This window comes from Crinia signifera, chromosome 5, assembly GCF_055691185.1.
Source record: "Crinia signifera chromosome 5, ASM5569118v1, whole genome shotgun sequence".
In the NCBI taxonomy this organism is placed as follows: Eukaryota; Metazoa; Chordata; class Amphibia; order Anura; family Myobatrachidae; genus Crinia; species Crinia signifera.
The window spans coordinates 125,965,708-125,988,476 of NC_139221.1; the positions used below are offsets into that span (position 1 = coordinate 125,965,708).

Sequence of the window (22,769 nt, forward strand, 5' to 3'; positions counted from 1 at the left end):
GAGCAGTGGCGAATGTGCAGCGAATCCTAAACAGGATTCGCTGCACATCGCCAAAATCCACATTGAATACCGCCCTAAGATAGCTGCATGTTGGATTCTTGAGATACACAATATTTAAAAAAGATTGTTCAAGCCTTTAGATAAGAAATAATGAAGACACCGGTATGTTCAGTGCACACTTGATTCTTACGCTTACGTTTTGTTGCATGCCATTAGTCTGGCCTGTCATGGAGTCTGAAACATTAGAAACATAGTTTTGCCTTATAATTCCTTTACTTTGATGAACTTGTGTTTATATTTTTCATAGGCAGCTTGGGGCATTTTAATTTTTAGCCCCAAGCTATGGGCCTGATTCAAAATGGGATCTAATTTGTGACTCGCTAAACTATAGCCCAGGGCTGGGCAACACCGGCCCTCCAGATGTTGATGAACTACACATCCCAGCATGCCTTGCATCAGTTTCAGCATGGCCACATAGCAAAACTAATGCAAAGCATCCTGGGATGTGTAGTTCATTAACATCTGGAGGGCCGGTGTTGCCCAGCCCTGCTATAGCCTGTGGTGGCATGCTGCAAGTGGCCACCTAGCACAGGGCAAGGCTGCCCCATGTGCTGTGTCTCACCCAGAGATGTGAGAGCAACATTTTGCCGGCACATTACTAATCTGCAAGTACCGGCTGCCCCATGGCTGCGAAGCTAGGCGCAGTCCAGCCATGTTTTGCGATGCAGCGGCAGCATGTGACATCAAGCATCCACCACGGCCCTCCCCCTGAGCAGTCCAGACACACTTGCATCATCTAGGACTCTCCCACTAAACAGTCCATCGCCAGAACCCACCCACATGGTCAGTCGTCGGCTCACCCTTTCACAACTTAAACTGCGGTCAAGTGCTCACGCATGCACAGATCTCTTCAGAAATTGCCCAGGAGTGATTTTAAAGAGATCAGCAAAGGGGTCTGAATCAGGCCCTATGTTATGAAGTAGGATTTAATATATTAGTCTAGGATGACATGAAGTTATTCAATAAAAATAAATAATAGTTGATGCGAAGCAGCCGGCAATAGTGCCCAAACACACGGGTGCAAATGGAGTTTCACTTAAGATACGTTGCACTAAATGGCAAATTCACTCTGTAACAGGCTCAAATGGTACTGCTCTAGATCTCTTTAAATTCAATTGTGGATGTTCCTCTACACTGGAAATACCCTCTTTTTTCAGGTTTCCAAGTCCCTGAACCTATGATCTTAATTAGATTGTTTGCTTAATGCACCTTCATTTTAATTTATTATTGTTTGGGATTTTTTAAGCCAAGACATATTATAAAAGTTAGTGCATTATCTGAAATCAAGCATTCTAATGAATCTGTGATATATCGCGAAAGCCAATTTTATATTTCAACTGGAGAGAAACAATGAAAAAGGTTACAAAGGAAAAAATAAAACTTTTTGTTAACTAAAAATACAAAATACAATTGTGTATACACATTTCATATGCAACAGATGAAAATAGGATACATTTGTGCTACAATAATGTAGCACAAATGTAAGGGATAACTATGCATGGGCATTGATTATAATTTAAGCAAAAAAAAACTAAATATTTTTTCAACACTGATAACATTCCTGACGGATCAAGAAGACTGAAAATCATTCCCATGGAAATGTGTTCAGCTCATTTAAAAAGGTACTTTGTTGATGACAGTGTACAATAGATGTACTGACTGATTTTTAAGGAAAATACACAAGCTGCCCTTCAGAAAGCACACCTAGGTGTGATTATTCGGACCATGTAATGGGAAAAAAAGAAAAGCCAGTGTAAATGTGTGAATGCCTCTTTAAATGAACACCAGTTGGCCTAATTAACACAAAGAATGAATTCATAACAATACTTATTTTACAGACCTTCCCCCATCTCTCCTCAGGGCAGCAAACTAAACACCTTTCTGTTAATAACTAGAACATGATGCTAAAGCACAAGTATAACAAAAGACTGCACTATCCATAAAAAAAGATGAACACATATTAGTTAAATAAGTGAAAAGAAGATAAAGCAAATAATTGAAGATTGGAAAGAAATACTCTAATGCACTGGAATAATCCCCATGAAGAGGTGTGGCTAAAGCTCTCAAAATTAGTATAAAAAGTCATTTAGTTTACAGAGTAATGGGCCTCATACATCAGCAATCACAATTAATGGATTTCCAGATCCAGTGATTTTTTGGTCAGATAAATGGTTTCTACAATCTATCTAACTTGCCCACACATTACAGATGATCGGCAGATTTTTCCATCTAAAGATTGCATCTTCATATCTGGAAATTGCCCAATTGATTGTCATTTCAGCTGTTCATAATGTAAATAGATGAAGAAGACGAATTAAGAATGCCCACACATATAAAAAAGATCCGCAGATAATACCAGATTATTAAGCATGCTTAAAAATCTGATTAAGCAATCGATTGGCGATCCCTATTAATTTTTGATTGGGATTGCCAAAATGGGGAGTCCACACATCTAAAATTAATTGTTGCAATCATCTCCAGATCTCAGGATTGTCACAATTAAATTGCTGATGTATGGGGCCCATTAGTTACACCTGATCGCTTCTCTGCTAATTTGTAGAGAAATCATAACAATTTTTGTTGTGCAATAAACCAAATATTTAACCAGTCACTGCAGATATTGGACATTCTAAGGTAAAGGAGAATGCCAATGGCTTTTCCACAGACCCTTAACCCTTGATCCTAAATATAATGGATTGGTACATGCACCTTAATATCAATTTGGTAATAATTTGCCCACATTAGACTTGGGAGGATCACATAAATGGCATGCAAATCAATTGATACACAAAAAATTGTTGACTGCTTGATTAAAATGTGTTGACTGCTAGAGTTAAAGAAAAATGCAAGAGTTCAGTAAACAAACACGTGTTCCTTGTAGTTGTCAAAGTAAGTGTACTTTTCTTTTTGTTTTACTTGGCCACTAAAGTGATAGGCTGGGATGGATCGTTAGTTATAACATATTAAGGTTTTAGCAAAGCGGTTTATAACATTACACAACAACATATTAAGCCAGAAAATGTAAATGCTTAAAATGTACTGTAACATAGTATAATTGATAAAGGTTTGGTTAAAAGGGCAGAAGACAACAGTGTTATAAATCAAAGGAACGAGCATTATTGAAAATCTGCAAACTGAAGAATCTTCTAGGACAGGGCAGTAAACTTTATACAAAGGTGAGACGCACAGGAAAGGTCTTGGTAGTAAGTGTGATAAGTGAAAGAGAGGATTACCATAAGCAGGATAGAAGAGGACCATAGCATAAAATGTTGAATTCACAAAAAGGCATGAGCAGAAATGAGCATGAAATTGTTCTTTGTGCTAAATGCAGCTCTGTCATTGAACAGGTCTTAGGCACTTTACCCAGGATGAAGTGGTTAATTCAATGACTAACTAAACTTGTCCCACAATAAGATATCTTAGTAGCAATTGATATCTTATTGCAAAGTGACATTAATAACAGCTATTAATTCTGATGTTGTTATTGGATAAGGCAATATAATTGCCTATACAGGACAATCAAAAGAAAAGAAGAAAAAAAGAAAACCCAAATTGTCTGATGGAAGACGAGTCAGTTGGCAGATCTTAAATATTCAAGATTTCATCGATTACTGCAGAGTTCAAAAACCCTCTAGCCTTTGTTGCTATGGTCTTATATCCAGGAGGACTATCAAAAGTTTACGACCACCAAAGAAATAAGCCTGTTTTGCTTGACATAACACTCTGAAGATAAAGGAAGAACAAGCTGTTGCAGAGGAATACCCTTCCAGTATAAAACCGTTGAATCGAAATAGAACACCATTGGCAACTTTTTTAACAGGTAGATATTGCATCCTGTACAACTGCAGACCAATAAAAATGGATATAGATATATAGTGTTCACTCTAGGAGTGACAGCGGGCAGGGTGCTGGGGGGCGGACCCAGCACGCCGACGTCACAGCTGGGGGCGTGCCCGGGCCGCCGACGTCATGAAGGGGGCATGCCCGGGCCACCGCTGTCATGAAAGAGGCGTGCTTGGGCCGCTATTGTCATCAAAGGGGGCGGGCCCGGCTGCCACCGTCAAAGGGGGAGGGGGCGGGCCCGGCCCCTCCGAAGCCACTGTGCTGCCGGGGAAGTGCCAGGCATCGCCGTCTATGGCGACGCTGGGCTTCCCCGTGAGGCTGTTTTAACGGGGCGCTGCGAGAGGGGCAGGGCGCATTTTGTTCTTTAAAAATCGGGAAGGCCCAACGCCCCGCTAAAACAGCCTATCGGGAAAACTAGAATATATATATTCCATATATTGGAGATAGCACTCTCCAAATGTGTCGACATCTGCCGGGGTGCCATCATCCAAAAATTCAGGCACTTCCAAACATATGCAGAGAAAAATGGAGACACTCACCGGACTTGCTTGAAGCTTATTTTAATCTCACCAGTATATTAATGCATTATAGTGGGTACAGGTCACCTGTATTCCATGTCTCCTAGGAATATATATATATATAGCCACAAAGAATGAGGACACTCACCGGTCTTCTTGAAAATAGACAATTTTTTCTTTATTTAGTCCATCTCACCAGAATAAAGTGCAAAGTGCATGACCGTGGGCCAAGGGCCAACGTTTCGGTCCGCCACCAGACCTTTATCAAGGCCCCCACTATCTCCTCCTAAAGGGAGTGACTCATAAAGATTGGAGACACACCTTATTTACCTTGACCCCATAAGGGGATAATTCTGGTATGTGAATTAAAATACTTTATTTCTTATTTTCCACCCAAAATTGTCTTAAAACCTTGCTCATTATGCAATTCTCCTACAATTATTAGGAAATCATTCCTTTGAAGAGAAGGCTTCTACAGCCCGCACACCATAAAAGAAACTATACGTCAGTATATGTGTTTGACACTATATTTTGGGTATGTTATCCATTTATACTACTACTTCATTAATATATAAAGTATGAAACGTATTTTTTGTAAAAAAAATTGTTTCACACGGTCCTCCTTCAGATATCTGGAGTCTGCCCCACTGAGGGAGGTCATTACAATCTACGCAATTTTGAGGAAATACACGCTGGTATAAGCGCTTTAAGATTACAATTGGTACGTCCAATACCCTCCAAATTATCCTCTATTACAGTTTCTATCAAGTTCTCTCCTTATGCAGTCATGCACTCTACTTCATCTATTTTCTGTGCTCGTTCTCTTAGTTACATATATATTTTTAAGGACCAATAGGTCCGCATGTTCTTAATAATTAACTTTTAAACAAACACTGCTTAGAAAACTTTGCTTTTATAAAATGTATGTATAAAATGTGTATATTTTCTGTATATGTTTTGGAAATATCAGTATGTAATGTACCATCATTATTATTTTTACCACCTGCAGTATTAAACCCCTGATGAAGTATTTTTCAAGACGAAACGCGTCGAGTTACTCTTATCTCCGAAAAGGGTAACTTCCAGATGTGATTCTCAAAAATTATTTAATAAAAAGCACTCTGGTTTTATAAAATACCTGTACTGTTTTATATTTATTTGACTACAACTGGTGGAATTCCTATTTGGTGGTGAAAAGCGCTCTCTACAGTATACCTCTTTTTTTCCCATTTCTAGCATCGCCTCCCACTAACAGGGGGGGCCATAGAGTATCTGCTTACAATTTCAGGGCGCACGTGGGGTCATTCTTTTGTGATATAGATATCTATATCTATATATATATATATATATATATATATATATATATATATATATATATATATATATATATATATATATATATATATATATATATATATATATATATATATATATATACATACATACACACACACACATATATACCTATGAGGCATTGAACAGCACTGATATTTTTACGTAAAGGCCAATCGTCATAGTCCATTTCTTACAAGATCCTGTCTTATGCCAGTGACAAATATGATGCGATCAATCAATAAAGTCAACTGACTCAAATCCAAAAGGTACACTTTTCTTATGCTGGCCCTACACTAGGTGAACTGTGATGGTCATACAGTTACATAACAGATTTTCAGTCCAACCAACTAGTTCAGGCCTGGCCAACCTGTGGTTTTCCAACTGTTGTGAAACTACACATCTCAGCATGCATTATCACAGTTTTAGCATGCTATAATAACAAAACTGTGGCAAGGTGTGCAGGGACTTGTAGTATCACAAAAGCTGGAGAGCCACAGGATGGTGTTCATTGTTTCATTTCTATTAATCTTTTTATATTTTTTATTTGCCTTTATGTTTGATATCTGTATGTATGCAACTATAAATATTAATGCTGTCTGATCATTAGTAATTGATTTGTTGTAATGAATACCATTTTTATTAATGGTTTCTGGTGTATACACTGAGCGCCTGAGGGTACCACTCTCTCTTTCTGCTTCTGGAGGGTGGCGCCCCTCCACCGCAGTGGCCGCTGGTTTACACTGCACACAACAGCTATCCCTAGCGCTCTTGACTTATTTGTCCAAACACTGGTGTAACGTGTCTCACAAAGTGTATTGCAAAAAAATGCTGGCAAGGATTGATGATGATGATGGATGGCAAGTGCATTTAGAAGGACAAAATGCAATTCAGGTTAAGTATCCCTTATCCATAATACTCGGGACCAGAAGCATTTTTTATAACAAATTAGCCCGTATTTTGGAATATTTTTATATTTGAATTAGGTAGCTTTCATTTACATTGTATCAAACAAAGTTTGTGTACTATTTTAGACACTGAATTTGAATGGCAAGCAGTTATTTTCTTGCACATATTTAGTGCTAGTTACATTATCATGTCCCCAGTAGTGCCAGTTACATATGAGCCCAGTAGGTTTTCAGCAAAAAACAAAGTACATTTTGGAGACTTTGGTTTTTGGAATAATTTGGATAACGGATATTTGAACAACAATAATAATAATAATAATAATAATAATAATTTTATTTATATAGCGCTCTTTCTCCAATAGGACTCAAGGCGCTTAACAGACAGAATGAATGTAATACAGTAGAGAAAAGCTTTTCATAAACAATACTTAAGGGACTGAAGGAAACGCTTGAGTAAATAGGAAAGTCTTGAGTCTGTTTTTGAAGCATTCTAGAGTGGGGGTCTCTCGAACTGTGCGGGGAAGTGAGTTTCATAAAGTCAGAGCTGAATGGCTAAAAGCTCGACCCCCAGATGAATTACGGGAGATCCAAGGTACTGCTAAAATTCCTTCATCTACAGACCGCAGTAATCGGGTGGGACAGTATGGAATCAGAAGCTGCTTCAGGTACCTTGGGCCTTGGTCATTTAGGGCTTTGAAACTCAATAGGATTGATCTTGAAAATTATTCGCCATTATATTGGCAGCCAGTGAAGGGAGTAGAGAATGGGAGTAATGTGGCTAGAGCGGGGCTGTTTAGTTAACAGCCTGGCAGCTATCGGTGCAGTTCTTTTGCTGGTAGACCAAGGTAAAGGGCATTGCAGTAATCCAAACGAGATGATACAAATGCATGTATGACTTTTGGCAGGTCTTCAGATGGGATTAAGGCCCTTATTCTGATCGGTGCGGATTTTTCCGCATGCGGTCGTACCGCCGATGGTTTTCGACTGCGCATGTGCAGAGGTCACTCTGCGCATGTGCAAGCGGTTTCGCCGTACGTATTCTTTAGACGCCGCACAGGGGGCGGAGAGGGGCGTGAAGGGCTACTTAGCCTCATTACCCTATGCATACGCCCCGCGTTTCATGGGCGTTCCCATGCAAACGCAGGGCGTATGCATGGTAATGAAGCCGTGACGCATGTGTAGGGGGCGGGCATCTGACATCGCCGGATGTCAGCTGCCCGCCCCCATACATGATTTCATACGGACAAGTGTCCGTGTGGTCTAGGGTGGCGGGCGCTGGTGGAGCGTGCGGCCCTGCATTCGATGTTCGGCGACCATCGAATGCAGGGGCTGCTCCCAAGATGGAGGAGGCGTATCCCCGTCCACTTTCATGCGGACCGCCACATATCCGCGTACGGACGGAGGTGGCGATCCGTATGGAAGGCGGGGATTCGCCTGCACGGTCCTGGCCGCATATTCTGATCTGGCCGCACAGATCAGAATAAGGGCCTAAATGTTTGATTCTGGCTATGTTCCTCAGATGAAAGAATGAGGATTTGATTGTGGCTGATATCTGATGTTTAAGTGTCAATCCACCATCTAGTACTACACCAAGATTCCGCACATGATCAGAGTTTTGTAATTCTGTACCCCCAACTGTCAGTCCAGTTGGGTGGCTGTGCTGCAGTCTTGTCCTTTGATGTTGAGGTCCAATCATAAGGACCTCTGTATTATCAGGATTCAGTCTCAGCCAACTGGCACTCATCCATTCCTGGAGCTCAGCTAGACAGCCATTTAGGGTTGCTATTGGGTTTACAGTGCCGGGAGCAAAGGACAAGTACAGCTGTGTGTCATCTGCATAGCAGTGGTAGACAAGGCTATGGCGCCTAATTATTTCACCCAGTGGCAGCATGTACACTGCAAAAAGCATGGGGGATAATATAGAACCTTGTGGGACACCGCATGGCAATGGCACGGATGAAGAGGAGTATACTCCAGATGAAACTCTGTGACCTGCCAGCAAGAAATGATTTAAACCAGCTTAGTACTGTGCCATCCAGTCCACAGAAATTTTTTAGGCGCTCAATCAGAAGCCCATGGTCCACAGTATCAAATGCTGCAGAGAGATCCAGAAGGATTAAGATTGAACAGTCACCTCTGTCTCTTGCCATTAGATCGTTTAGAACATATACCAGGGCTGTTTCAGTGCTATGTCTTCTCCTGAATCCTGATTGGAATGGATCATACATATCATGAGATATCAGGCAGGTTTCTAATAGAAAAGGAAGGTTTGATACTGGTCTGTAGTTGCTCATGCAGTCTGGATCTAAATTAGGTTTTTTAAGAAGAGGTCTAACAATTGCTTTCTTTAGAGGTTGAGGAAAAATTCCTGTCTGCAAAGAGCACTGAACAATTTTTGCAAATATAGGGCCAATTATATCCATGCACCCTATTAGGAGCTTGGTTGGGGCAGGGTCCAGATCACAGGTAGTGGGACGCAAAAATCTAGACAATTTCAGCAATGTCCTTTACATCCATTGGGTCAAAGCTGGTCCATGAGGATAGGTGGCTTACATTGTCAGGCTTGGTAGTTTGGCACTCATCTGAAGGAACGGTGGAGATCCCAGCCCTGATGGTGGATATTTTATCTGAGAAGAATTTTGCAAACTCATTACATCTTGCCTGGGAGAGTGTTTCATCAGGCTGCAGGCATGCTGGCTTGCAAAGCATTTCCACTGTGCGGAAAAGTTGAGCAGGCCTATTGTTTGCTGCCATGATCTCAGTTGACAGAACTCTGACTTCTTAATGGGTTATTGTTGATTGATATTCCTCAATATGCTTTGTTAGTTTTATCTTGTCCTCCAAAAGGTTAGTCTTCCTCCATTGTCTTTCAATTCGACGGCCCCTTTTCTTTAGCTCATTAAGACTGCTGTCAAACCAGGGATAAGGGATACTCAACCTGTACTAACTCCTAAAAATGCCCATAACTAATGTGGCGTGTAAAGCAGTCTTCCTTTCATCACCCAGATGAATTCACAATAAGTTGTACCCTTCATAAACTAATCTTGGTGGAGATTCATAAACAGCTACGGAATTAAAGGTCAAGGACACTTATTGAATATAGCAATATAATTTAGCACTCATCAATTAAGGCAAGGTAGAAGGTTTGTTTTAATAGACACTCTGGGCAAATGTTATCACACTCAATCTCCTATCTAACGTTAAGTATTTTTAAATCCGTTTAACAGTGTAAAGCAACTAAATGTGACCAAAGAAATTAGTGCAAGCTTGTCGCTCTTTGCTCATCTCAGGTTTCCAAAGCCATGGGGTGTGAGTTGAAATGCTGGTGCCAGCAGCTGAACATGCCCAAATGGAGCAACAATTGAATAGCTATTTTTGCATACATCTACTGGCTGCCGGTGGCTCAGATAATTGAACCTCCCTCTGAATGGGGACAGTTCAGGCTCAGATAAAAAGTAAATACTATAAGGCTCCAGGCATACAATCAACAGGACCTTTATATATTTTTATTTTTCAAAATGTCAGAAAACATGTCATATGGATTGAGAATTGCAGGGCTTCTACAATATATTGAGGCAAATTAAATTTATTTCATAGACCAGATAATTGTGGGATTATACATTCTAAGCTAATGGTATACTGAGAACCACAGTTAGTTGTATGTAAAGTTTAAAATAGGATTTTAATACCTACTGGTAAATCCTTTTCACAAAGTCCTTATGGGATACTGAGATTTGTCTTAAGACATTGGGGTATTAGAGGGTATCTGGGTGTACTGGCTCCTCCCCTCTGAAACCCCTCCCACGAACCAGTTAAGGAAAAACTGTGCCCGAAGGAGGATGAAACATATGAGAGGAGATATATATATATATATATATATATATATATATATATATATATATATATAAATATTATTTTTTTTTTTAACCAAACATGTGTAAAACGTGGTGAGATTTGTACCAGCACAGCACACCGTTCATACAACAACAACAAGAAAGCCTCCGTAGTGGAACAGGATGGAATACTCAACGGAGTAACCAACTGCAGCAAGACCCCCACACTGAGGGGGTGGCCAGTATCCCATAAGAATCTCGTGAAAAGGATTTACCGGTAGGTATTAAAATCCTATTTTCACTATCATCCTTATGGGATACTGGGAATCGTCTTAAGACATTGGGGAAGTCCCAAAGCTTCCATAATGGGTGGGAATGTGCGGAGACTGCTGCAGTACCGCCCGCCCAAACTGGGTATCCTTTTTGGCCAGGGCGTCAAACTTGTAAAATCTTACAAATGTATGCTGCCCGACCAGGTAGCAGCTCTACAAAGCTGCAAAGCTGACACACCGAGCAGCCGCCCAGGATGCGCCCACTGACCTAGTAGAATGTGCCTTCAATCTTGAAGGCGTATCCAATCCAGCCACCGCATAAGCCTGTTGTACAGTTGCACGTATCCATTCTTCCACGTGAGATACTTCATGTCCACTGATGACAAAGGTTCAAACCAAGAGGATTGTAAAAACAATAGGACCCCATCCAAGCTCCATTGTGCTGTTGGTGGCACACAAGGAGGCTGCATATGAAGAACTCCCTGTAAAAACATCTGTACCTCTGGTAATACAGCCAACTTATTTTGGAAAAATATCAATAGAGCTGAAATTTGGACTTCTAAGGAATCCAAACGTAGGCCTAAATCCAGTCCTTCCTGTAAAAATCTGAAAAAACTGTTCAGGTTAAATTTTGCAGGCAGAAAATCATATTTTTCCCACCACCCTACATATTTCCTCCAAATATGGTTGTAGTGACTGGTTTTCTGGCTTGAGTCATGGTGGAAATGACTGAGGCATATAAGCCCTCGTGGGCTAAGATTTGCCGCTCAACCTCCAGACCGTTAAATGAAGCCGCCCTGGTAAGTCCTGGTAAATGCAGGGACCTTAAGTGAGAAGATCGCTTGTGAGAGGAAGACCCCACGGCTCCTTCAATAAAAGGGCCTGAAGATTTGCATACCATGCCCGTCTTGGCCAGTCTGGTGCTACGAGGATGGCTTATGGCTTCCACCCTTTGGTTTCTTACTCTTTTTTTTTTTTTTTTACTTCAATAAATTTTTATTGTAGTATATTCAGAATATGGGGTACAGAAATTAGAAAAGGGGAGACATTATCAGGGGGGGTGGGGAAGGGGAGGGGGTAGCAGACAAATAGAAAATCAAACACTTCGCTACGCAGAGCGAGTAATGTAGTACAGGCATAACATATGTGCATAGTAAATGAGCAATAGGGTTTCCGATTAATCTTTGCTGAGCATAATATCAGTTTTACAGGCTGGGGGGGGGGAGAAGGTAGTGTCCTCCGGTCGCTGTCCCTATCATGACTCTTCAGGCTCGTTTAAGCTAAACTGGCGGGGGTCTGATGTGGATGCGCGGGGGAAGAATCTGGCTCCCTCACCTTCTGTCACATATGCGTGACATAATAGCCAGCGATAGGAGATAGGCGAGGATGGTGTCATGTTAAATGGGGGGCCATTCTCCATCAGGAAGTAATGGTTCATCTTCAGAATCACCTGTAGGAGGGATGGGGGGGGTAGGCTGCTTCCATTTTTGAGCTACGTTAGCTCGTGCGGCTATGAGTATATGACCCATAACCAATCTCTTCTCGGTTGGGATCTCTTGGGGGTAAACATGGAATAATACTCTTTTGAGTAGCGGAAGAGGAGGGAACAAGTACACTAGGTTGTATGAACAGGCAGTCATCAGGGCATCCACTGCTTCTGCTAGAGGATCCCTGGTTCTCGAGCAATACCTGGGCACCTTGTGGTTGAACTTGGATGCCATCAGGTCGATTTGCAGGCAGCCTCATTGAACCACAATACTTGCAAAGACTTGGGGGTTGAGGCTCCATTCCCCAGGATGGAGGTCGTGACGACTGAGAAAGTCTGCCTCCCAATTGTCCACACCCGGGATAAAGATGGCCGATATTGCTGATCCATTCAGCTCCGCCCAAAGCAGAATCTTTGTGGCCTCCCTCATGCATGACCTGCTCTTTGTTCCTCCCTGGCGGTTGATGTATGCCACAGTTGTGGCATTGTCGGACTGTATCTGGACAGCCTGGTGATGGAGTAGGGGTTGAGCTTGCAGGATCATATAATACACTGCCTCAATTCCAAGACATTGATGTGCAGCTTTGACTCCCACAAGTTCCATCGGCCCTGAAAGGACCTGCCTTCTGTCACCTCTCCCCATCCCAACAGACTAGCGTCTGTTGTCAGGAGTATCCAATCCTGGATCCCGAATCTCCTTCCTGCCAACAGGTTTGGAGCATGGGTCCACCAGAGGAGTGATTGTCAAGCTTGACGTGACAAGAATATCTTTTTGTGCATCAGGAGGTGGGAGACTGACCATTTAATTAGAAAGTCTGGAGTGAAACCTCCCAAATTGGATTGCCTCAAATGTGGCTACCATTTTCCCCAGCAACTGGATGCATTAGTGAACAGACACTCGAGTCCTGGCTAGGACCTCCAGGACCAGAGTCTGAATGGCCTCCCCCTTCCTGGGGAAGAAACACCTTTAGGTTTTCTGTGTCCAGTATCATTCCCAGAAAGAGAAGACGTCTTGTCAGTGTCAAGGAGGATTTCTGTAAATTGAGAATCCATCCATGGGATGTCAGGACTTGTTTGGTCGTGACAATATCCTGTAAGAATACCTGCTCTGATCCTGCCTTGATCAGCAGGTCGTCTAGGTAAGGGATGATGTTTACCCCCTTCCTTCCTAGCAGTAGCATCATCTCTGCCATTACTTTGGTAAAGATGCACAGGGCCGTCGATAGGCAGAATGGCAAGGCTCTGAACTGGAAATGCTAATTTTTCAGAGCAAATCTCAGAAACGCCTGGTGCGGGCCCCAAATAGGAATGTGGAGATAGGTGTCCTTCACGTCTAATGACGCAAGGAATTCCCCCTCCTCCAGGCTTGCTATCACTGCCCTTAAAGACTCCATTCTGAACTTGCAAACCTTTAAATAAGGGTTCAGAGTCTTTAGTTTCAGTATGGGACGTACCGAACCATCCAGTTTCGGCACTACGAACAGGTTGGAGTAATAACCCCTTCCCTGTTCCACCACTGGGACTGGGACTATGACCAGTGATTTTACCAGCTTGTGCACTGCTTGCATTGTATTACCTGATCCTCCGCAGCTGCTGGTAATCCTGATTGAAAGAACCTGTGAGGGGGCAGTCCGGCAAACTCCAGCCTGTAGCCGTTGGAAATAAGATCCCTCACCCATGAATCCAAGTGAGAGGAATCCCATACTTGGCTGAACTGCGCCAAACGACCCCCCACCTCGAGGCTGTCTCGCGTGGGGGACCCAGAGTCAGGCTTTAAAGTAGCCGAACTGGAGGCGCGCTCCTGTGATGCTGGAGCCCTCCTGAATTTGCCTCTGCCACCTCTGGCCACAGAGGAAGCCCCTCTCATCCTCTGTTTAGGCTTGGAAGGCCTAAAGGATTGATTCAACGGTCCAGTAAAGGGCCGTCTGGTTTGTGTGGCCGTGGTCGGAAGAAATGAGGATTTCCCCGCCGTTGCCTTTGAGATGAGGTCATCTAACTTACTGCCAAACCACTTATCTCCCTGGAAGGGAAGGCTTTCCACATAACGCTTGGAATCAGCGTCTGCCACCCACTGGCGTAACCACAGGGACCTGCACCCCGATACCGCCATGTCTGATGAGCGGGCGATAATGGCCCCCAGCTCCTTTTGCGCCTCGCAAAGCACTTTTGCAGTGTCTTGTATATGGCGTAATTTTTTCTGCAATTTGTGCCGTTGACATATCTGCCAACATGCCTTCCTGGATCTGTGATGCCCAAGTATGAATGGCCACCCAGCAACTGGTGAGGACTGGCCTCAAAGATGCCCCGCTGGCCGTATATATGGCTTTTAGGGTAGTATCCAGCTTTTTATCTGAACTATCTTTCAGAGTGGCGGACCCCGAAACTGGGAGTACCACCTTCTTGGATAATCTGGATACCAAGGCATCCACTACTGAAGGCCCCTCCCACACTTTTCTACTGACCAGGTCAAAGGGAAAAGTGGACTTAAATCTCTTGGACAACTGAAACCTTTTTTCTGGTTGTTTCCAGGCTTGCCTAGGTTATTATGCAACAGGTTACCAGCCAAGCAGGACCAATTGCAAATTTAGACTCTTTAAGATTTCTTAAAGGTGCATACACACGGTGAGGTAGTACATATCTGTACTATATAGGCTTGTCTGCCAAGACTATTTTTCTATTCGATCTACACTACTCGGGAGTGCGCATTGGGATCTAATCTGCATAGAATGAAGAAAAACCATTTGATTCCAATTCGATTTTGCTTCTAAGCAAAATCAAATATAAAAATAGTGCACATCTCACAATGTGTACCCTCTATAATACTGATAGTCCTATGCAATAATTAAACAAAGCGAGAGCCCCAAAAACAGTGAGCACCAATGCAATGATGGAGGTGTACAACAAACAAGAACCAGTTCATAGTAACACAGGGATCAATCAAAGACAGATTCAGCAAGAGACACAAAATTAACGCATAATAAACAAAGACCAGTTCACCGTAGTAGAGGTATGTAGCATAGCCTAAGCAAATAACATCATGAGATTCTATAGGTTCATTAAGTGATCAGTTCACAGTAACAGCTCCGTAAATAATTATGTAAATCATCTATTTGCAGCCGTGCTGGGGATCGGCCAGTGCGAGGGGGGGTGGGTGGCGTTTGGTCAACAAGCAATGCTGCGAAATTGCCAGCATTGCGTGTGGACCAGAATAAGGTGCAAACTCAGAACATTTGTAGTTGCAACAGTCTACAACACACCACAAAAACAATGTTACTGTAGCGTCACATTGTAAGATAAAGATGTACAGTAATGTAATTCAACTTCAGGAAAAGCCAACAGAGTATTTTACAGCATAAGAAGAAGTTATAGTATTTAAGGTTTAAGAAGAAAGTATTTTAAGTATTTTTAAGAAAATAAAATTAGAATTTTTAGAACGTCCGCATCAAGACAAGCTCTTCAAAATATAAAATGCAAGAGGCATATAGCATAGTTGGCATGTGAATTGCAGTTAGAGATGGATTTCTCTACCTCTTACAAAATAATCTGCTCACAAACATAAAATATATATTTTTTTAAAAAGACAGAGGCAAAATGTGGTGATGTGAACAATTATCATCACACCAAAACCACCAGGGCTGCCAACAGGGGGGTGCTGAGGGTACAGCTGTCCCAGGCCCCGGCCTCTGGAAGGGCCTGGGCAGTGCCCACCGCAACCCTCCGCTGTACTGCACTCGGTGCACCGAAGGAAGCACAGGCTTCTTCAATGCAGGACGCCGGTGGCCAATTAAAATGCTGCACTGGCTTTTGAGTCAATCAGAGCGGCTGCCGGTACACAAGCTCTGATTGGCTCACCAGCCGGTGCTGCATTAAGGTCGGGAGATGAAGGGAGGTGGGACCCAGACTGGAAATCAGTCACGGGTCCCAAAATTCCTAGTGGCAGAACTGAAAACCACTGTTGATTATAAGAGCTAATGAATACCATCTCAGTGCCAGCGAGTTCTACTCTCATTGTTGTTGACAACTTTGTTCCTCCTTTGGTGATCTCCACTATTTTTCCAGCAGACCATGGTACCAAGTAACATAAGGGTAACGCACAAAATCTTCAAACGGAGATACTTACAACAGGGTCATTTATGAAAAATAGTGAAGGAAATGTATGGTGCTAACAGCTTAGTGTTGTAAGAGGTCTAGAGTAAATGTTCACTTATTATAACAAACTCTAAAGGTGGGTACCTATCACATGATGTGCAAAGGCCGCAATGTCATCAATTGTCCTTGAACTGCCAGACAAATTGACCTAGCCATATATTGGGCTTCGTTCTGGCTTTTGAGAGATTAGGTTCAATTTGTAGATAGACCGAACACACTGCGTGATGTGCTAAAAATTGCTAATGGGATCATCAGATTGATCTGCATTCAGTACTTACCTGAAGACACAATGAACAATCCATGGAAGCACACAGTGCATACACACTGGACAATATAAACAATTTTAAAGCCTTAATCTGTTTGCCACTAGAGAACGCCCAATGAAACTATTCAAATGTAGCTCCATTAGGCCATGTCCGGATGCTGACATTTCTGTGAAGTCACATGTTTGAGCAGTCAAATGGGACTTTTGCCAACCCACCCATTTGTTTGGTCTGCTTTAGCTGCTATGCGTGGATAAACCCAACCTTAATTAGTGTGATCAACGAGACAAACATCAATTGCATATTGCCCCACAATCTTTTGTCACTTTAGACGGGACATCAGGTGTGATGACAATTGTATAAGGCCCACTGTATCACCTAATGTGTACACAGCTGAAGGCCACCAGAAAATACAATGTTATTCTTCTACCTTGTGTTTCATGAGTTATCCTCACATCTTATATTGTAAGCTCATACAGGTAGGGTCATCTTTAACTTTTATTTTGTGTCCAAAGCCCACCACAAGGTACAGCACTAGATAATAAGTAATCACTCTATAAATAAATACATGTTCTAGATTTTACAGTATAATTTCTGGATATACACTATATACTTGAGTATAAGAAAACTTTTTCCGAACATTTTTTATGCTGAAAAAGCCCCTCTCGGCTTATACTCGAGTGAGGGTCCCACTTGAGTCAATAAGTTTTTTCCCAGTTTTTTGTTGTGAAATTAGGTGCCTCGGCTTATATTCGGGTTGACTTATACTCGAGTATATATGGTACTTAAGCTATAAGTAGAAGGCAAAAGAAATACAAATGGAAACGCCTAGATAAATTAAGAAAACCATGCATATTATACAACAAGATGTGCCATGCAGGTATGGCTCGTGTACTAATGTACTTAATAAATAACACAGAGGCATGATAAAGGGACATATAGATATCTACTGAACTGAGTGGTTGCCTATAATTATTGTTAGCCTAGCTGCAAGAAGAGATCTCAGACTTTGAAAAGGAAGGGTTGTTGAGAAGCACATGGAATGCTTTAATAAACCAAGAAAGCTCAGCTTACTAATATTTTATAAGCAATGTTGTGTCTAATAGCATAAAAACTTCTAGGGAGAAAGAGCAACATTGTCTCTAGATTTTAACATCCATGAATTCTAAGCTCAAGGCAAAGCAGGGTAGAAACTTCAGATGAACAAATTTAAGAGAGTGTGAGCAGCCAGTTCCATCAAAAGTTATCTAAAGAAATCTTCACATAGCAGGACATCATAGGTTGCAATGCAGTTATCACAGCAATTAAGTATTTTTTGGACTTCATAGGGGTGAGGACCACAGGCAATGTATTACCAAACATTGGAGGTAGGTAACTGGTCAGATACTTGAAATCATCTTTCAACAGGTTTTAAGCCACAGACACACACACTAGACAACTTTTTAAACGATAGCGCTCATTTTTGTCCTTCTTAAGCTTAACGTTGACAATATACCCAACAAGGCATGCAGCAGCTGTGGGGCAGGCTTAACGGCGATATCATTAATGATATTGGCTTTTAGACAAAAGATGAGTGCACACATGGCACCAATCTTAAAAGAAAAAGCTAGATTCCAATAGCAAAGGGTTCTGTCAATCTCCACTTAATGTCATGGGATATTCATTTTTACCCAATGTAGTAGCATTTATTTTCAGGAGACTAATCTTCCAGGATCAATATACCCCATCTACAAAGCACGTGTTGATGTCCAACGGTATGATGGGCAGAGTCAAATATGATGACTTAAATCAGAAATATGCATTAAAAACAACATTTAAGGATTATTCTGGATTAATGCCCTCTGCATTTTCCATCATCATCAAAAAAAAAAGCATTGGGTTCAGTTACTTTTTAGTGGGAGAATGTTGCTCATCCCTCCTGCACAATACTAGACATCAGTAGACTTAATGTACAGTATGGCGCATAGTGGTCAAACTCAGTGGCACAATGCCCATTTAATCAACAAATTATACACTTTTTTCACCACTAACAATATTTACTTTGTAACTGCAGTCTTTGACAGCCATGAAGGGAAATATACTCATAGGTGACTCATTTACATTCTATACAAAATCCTAGAAAATGGCACAATTGCTTTGTGTTTGAAGGGAAAGCAAAACTATTGCTAAAATAAAGAACACTTCACATAAGAGTTTAGTAAAACATAAACCTTAAGGATGCAAAAACAGCAAGTTTAAAGCTTGCCATTTATAAAAGCTAACAATAATGTAAGAGATTGTTACTTTATTTTTTTGTGCGTCACACAAGTATATATCGTAAAACAATCTTTGAAGTTATTGTGTATATAAGTTGATATACTCTTCCATTATGTGGTGTATTAACCACTGTCATTATGTAAAAACAAGAAATTATACTATTCCTTAGTGAAGCAAACATAAACAAAACAAAAATAAGACTATATTTCATTAACTAGCCTTCACCACTGGCCATCACCCAGACATGACTTGTCCAACTCTCTACCGTAGCCAAAAGTAGGTACTTTGAACAAAAAAGTTACCTCAATAAGGCTTGCCAGATATATGCCCATTAAGTAGTGGGTTTACTTGACCACAATATGTTCATCGTTCTGTTACATTGTCACGTTTGAATGATACTTTTCTAAAGCAAAGCCAAGGTGATAAATATTTCCAATTACAGTGCTGAATATCTCTGTGGGTGATTGAGCATGGGAGAGTTGGGACAAGAGAATCAAGATGAACTACGTCCACCAAAAGTCATCAGCTACAGTTATAAGAGATAAATAGTTTGCCAATCTTCTCGATGCCCCCCTGCCCCATCACACGTGTCCATGCCCCTCTGCCCCATCACACGTGTCTCCCCCCTCCCTCCACACGCTACGTGCCTTGCTGCCTCAGCACATTCACCAAGATGACTTTTACTCACAATCTGGGACTGTAGTCGGTCCCTGCAGCCATTACGTTGGGGAAGGAGTTTATAAAAGTACTAATATAACCAAGTAGCTGCTGTGACTTCTGACAGCACTTTTCCCCACAGACACCCCAGTACACACAGCAAAGTCACTGTCACGGCTGCCTGTACTCCCCCTCATCTTCCTCATCACGGCTGCACAAGAGGAGGAAGAGGAGGAAGAAGAGGAAGGCCGGGCCACCACTTAGCTGCTCTTAGGATTTCTGTCCAGCAAACTGCTTGCTGATGAGCCGCACACGGGCTATTACAGCCTAGTACTACTATGAGGAAGAGGAGGAGGAGGAGGAAGATGAAGGTGCAGCTGCCGGTGGGAGGAAGCAGAGACGGGAGTAACTCCGCACTGGGGAGCTTTTACCCGCACACACAACTGCCGCCCGGGATATGGGGGCACAACAAGAGGAGGGGGGGCAGTGAGGAGGAAAGGGGAAGAGGAGCTGGCTGGAGGGGGTCAGTGTCTCCCCACCCTTCTCCCAACCGCCCCCGGCGGGGTGTCCTCCCGGCCGGTCTCCCCGGGTTACAGTACCTCATAGAGTTCCTCCGAAGCCATGCTGGCGGGGGCCGGGGGTCTGGGAGCCGCTGCCGGGCTGGGCAGAGTACTTTCTTTCAGTTGTGTGCCTGGCCTCCTCCTCTGAATGCCAGTGTGGTAGAGTGCGCACAGGAGCTGCGCAGCCGCCTCGCACACTCACTCGGGCACACTCACACGGGCACACCGAGCCGCGGCTGCTGCTGCTGCTGCTGCCTCTATGTGTCCGTGTACACACACTCAGTTCTACAGCAGCGGCGGATCCCCGGCGCTCCACAGGATCCACAATCGAGCGCAGATAGGGAGGAGGAGGGGGGGAGAGGGCGGGTGTAGAAGCGCGATCCGAGCTCAGGGAGCTTCTTCTTCTTCAGTGTATCCTTCAGCACCAAGCACCGAACCGCCCACCTCCATTATTACACCCCTCCCTCCTTCCTCTCTTCGTCGGAGTCGCTAGGTCGCTGGTTACTCCACTCCTTCTACCCCTCCCATTGTCCTTCCAACTCTCACCCACCCCCGTGTCTAATACACACCTCCCCTCCGCTGGGGAGCTGGCATGAGTGTTGGGGACTCTTCTGTGGCCACCCCAAGCCCACACTGTCTCCACTGGCACACTGCTCACTCAGCCTAATGACTTGCTGAACACATTGAAACTCATAGGATGTGAATCAGAGGGCGACCTTGTCTGTCACACCAAACACACCCTAAAACCTCCTGTTACAGAGTTGCCCGTGGTGCTGCCATAAGCTAGCAGTAGGACAGCTCCCATCCTGGCACTTATTCCAAAACCATTCAACAAATGTACACTATGGCAGCTGAACTTTGATTTCCGGATTACAATATAGTAGTACAGTAGGTGTTTTGTAAATTGCTAAAACATGGTAACAAGGACCATTTTCCATTTAGAAGTGGAGAAAGTATTTTCAAAGACCTCTCAATTTTAGCTGTCAATCCCAGCTTTTGCAAGTGTTTACAGTTAATCTTAGTATATGCAGGGAACTGTGTCAATTGAAGCAATATGCTGTTATGAGTTAGTTCTCAACATTCAAATATGTCAACTCATTATAACTATTTTGTCACCTATTTGCTGTTTAATTATAAAATGGTTATAAATTGATCATGTTCACATAATGTACCTTTTTACAATGGATGACTACTAATACAGTACCTGAGCTTCTTGGGTTTGGGGATGGAAGACTGACAAACAATATCTCCCCCCAAAATTTTAGCTATATGTAAGATTTTACAGATCTTATGACCTGTCCAAAATACATTTAAAGAAAAACTGATCATGTTATTTCCATAAATCCTCCAAGGCAGCATCCATAACATAAATAGAGACTCCTAACTATTTATACAGTAGCATTCATTACAAACGCCTCCAATACATTTGCATGGTATAAGTTTAGTCACACAGAGCAATCAACACTCAATACTGTTTGAAACAATGTATTTATTAGATTAAGATATTTATAGGCCACTGTCCTAAAAGATTTATGGAATGTCACCTCCAGAGAGCAAAGCCAAGAGAAAAGGCAAACGAACATTAATCGGGGATAAAAGCCTGGATACTTTTGTAACTGAATGCCAGATTTTAAGGTACTGTACTTCATTCATTTACTCAGTAGTTCTACATATTTACAGTATATTTACAACCAGGTGGCTCCTCAGTAGATCTTTATGCTGATACAGTATTTACTTTCTCAGTAAAGGACACCAACCAAGCACTAGTTGAATGTTCATTGTCTTATAAGTAAATCTGTCTAGATTCAATAGCCTATTTATTGTATTTAGAAATAATGTATTTAGATTCTGTGATACTTTGGAAGAGAACCATTAAATAATCATCCTTCTGAAATTTGTTAAAATTGAGTTACTGGATCAGACAACTATTGGCAGTCAGTCAGTGGTAAACTTTATCTCCATGGGTAAGACTAAATAAAAGGTAAGTCTACTTGTCTATAATGCAGTAAGACTGAATTAAACTGATAGGGCGGTACTAGGTTAAAGAATAACTTTACCCTCTTTCATTAAAAGAAGTGGAAAGAAGCGGCTCTTTTATTTATATAACAATTGTCTCCTGTGCTGTCTTGCAAGATGTTAATTGCTTTTGGAATGTCTTATTGATATTTCTTCCAAATGTTCAAATGGATGGTGTGTAATACCATTCAGTAGCCACTTGAGATCCCAGAGTCAAAATTTAACTTCTCAGGCGTAGGCAGCCATTTATCATTGATCATGTTTGCCAGTATTGCCCCCAAATACATTGCAAAATGCAATCACATTGGGTGAATGTATCACCCAACACAGTTAGGACGCAGGCTCGGAAAGGAGTCCATCCCTGTGATATGCTCAGTGGGGTGTCGGGGCTGTGCCATTTTCAAAGGAGGGTCCCAGGGATCCTAACTACAGCCACAATCTGTAGCCCATAGGCTGCAATGGGCTACCACCATCTTAAGATGGTGGAAATGCTTGCATTTTTATGAAAATACAGAACATCACTATGTATGGCACCATTGACCATTAAAATGTATATTTTTTTCCAGATTTTCTGTAAAAAAAAATTTTTAAACTTTATATGAGTGTATTCATTTTC

At 42.2% G+C, this 22,769-nt stretch overlaps 1 protein-coding gene across 1 annotated transcript in view; it reads right to left on the bottom strand.

Moving 5' to 3' along the window:
- CDYL (chromodomain Y like) overlaps positions 1 to 20,611 on the bottom strand; it is a 143,222-nt gene extending 122,611 nt beyond the window's left edge. The window contains exon 1 of the mRNA XM_083188003.1: positions 20,177 to 20,611. Within this exon, the coding sequence (XP_083044129.1) occupies positions 20,177 to 20,200 (24 nt within the window). The 5' untranslated portion in view covers positions 20,201 to 20,611. The remainder of the gene's footprint in view (positions 1 to 20,176) is intronic.
- Between the last annotated feature and the right edge of the window lie 2,158 nt (positions 20,612 to 22,769).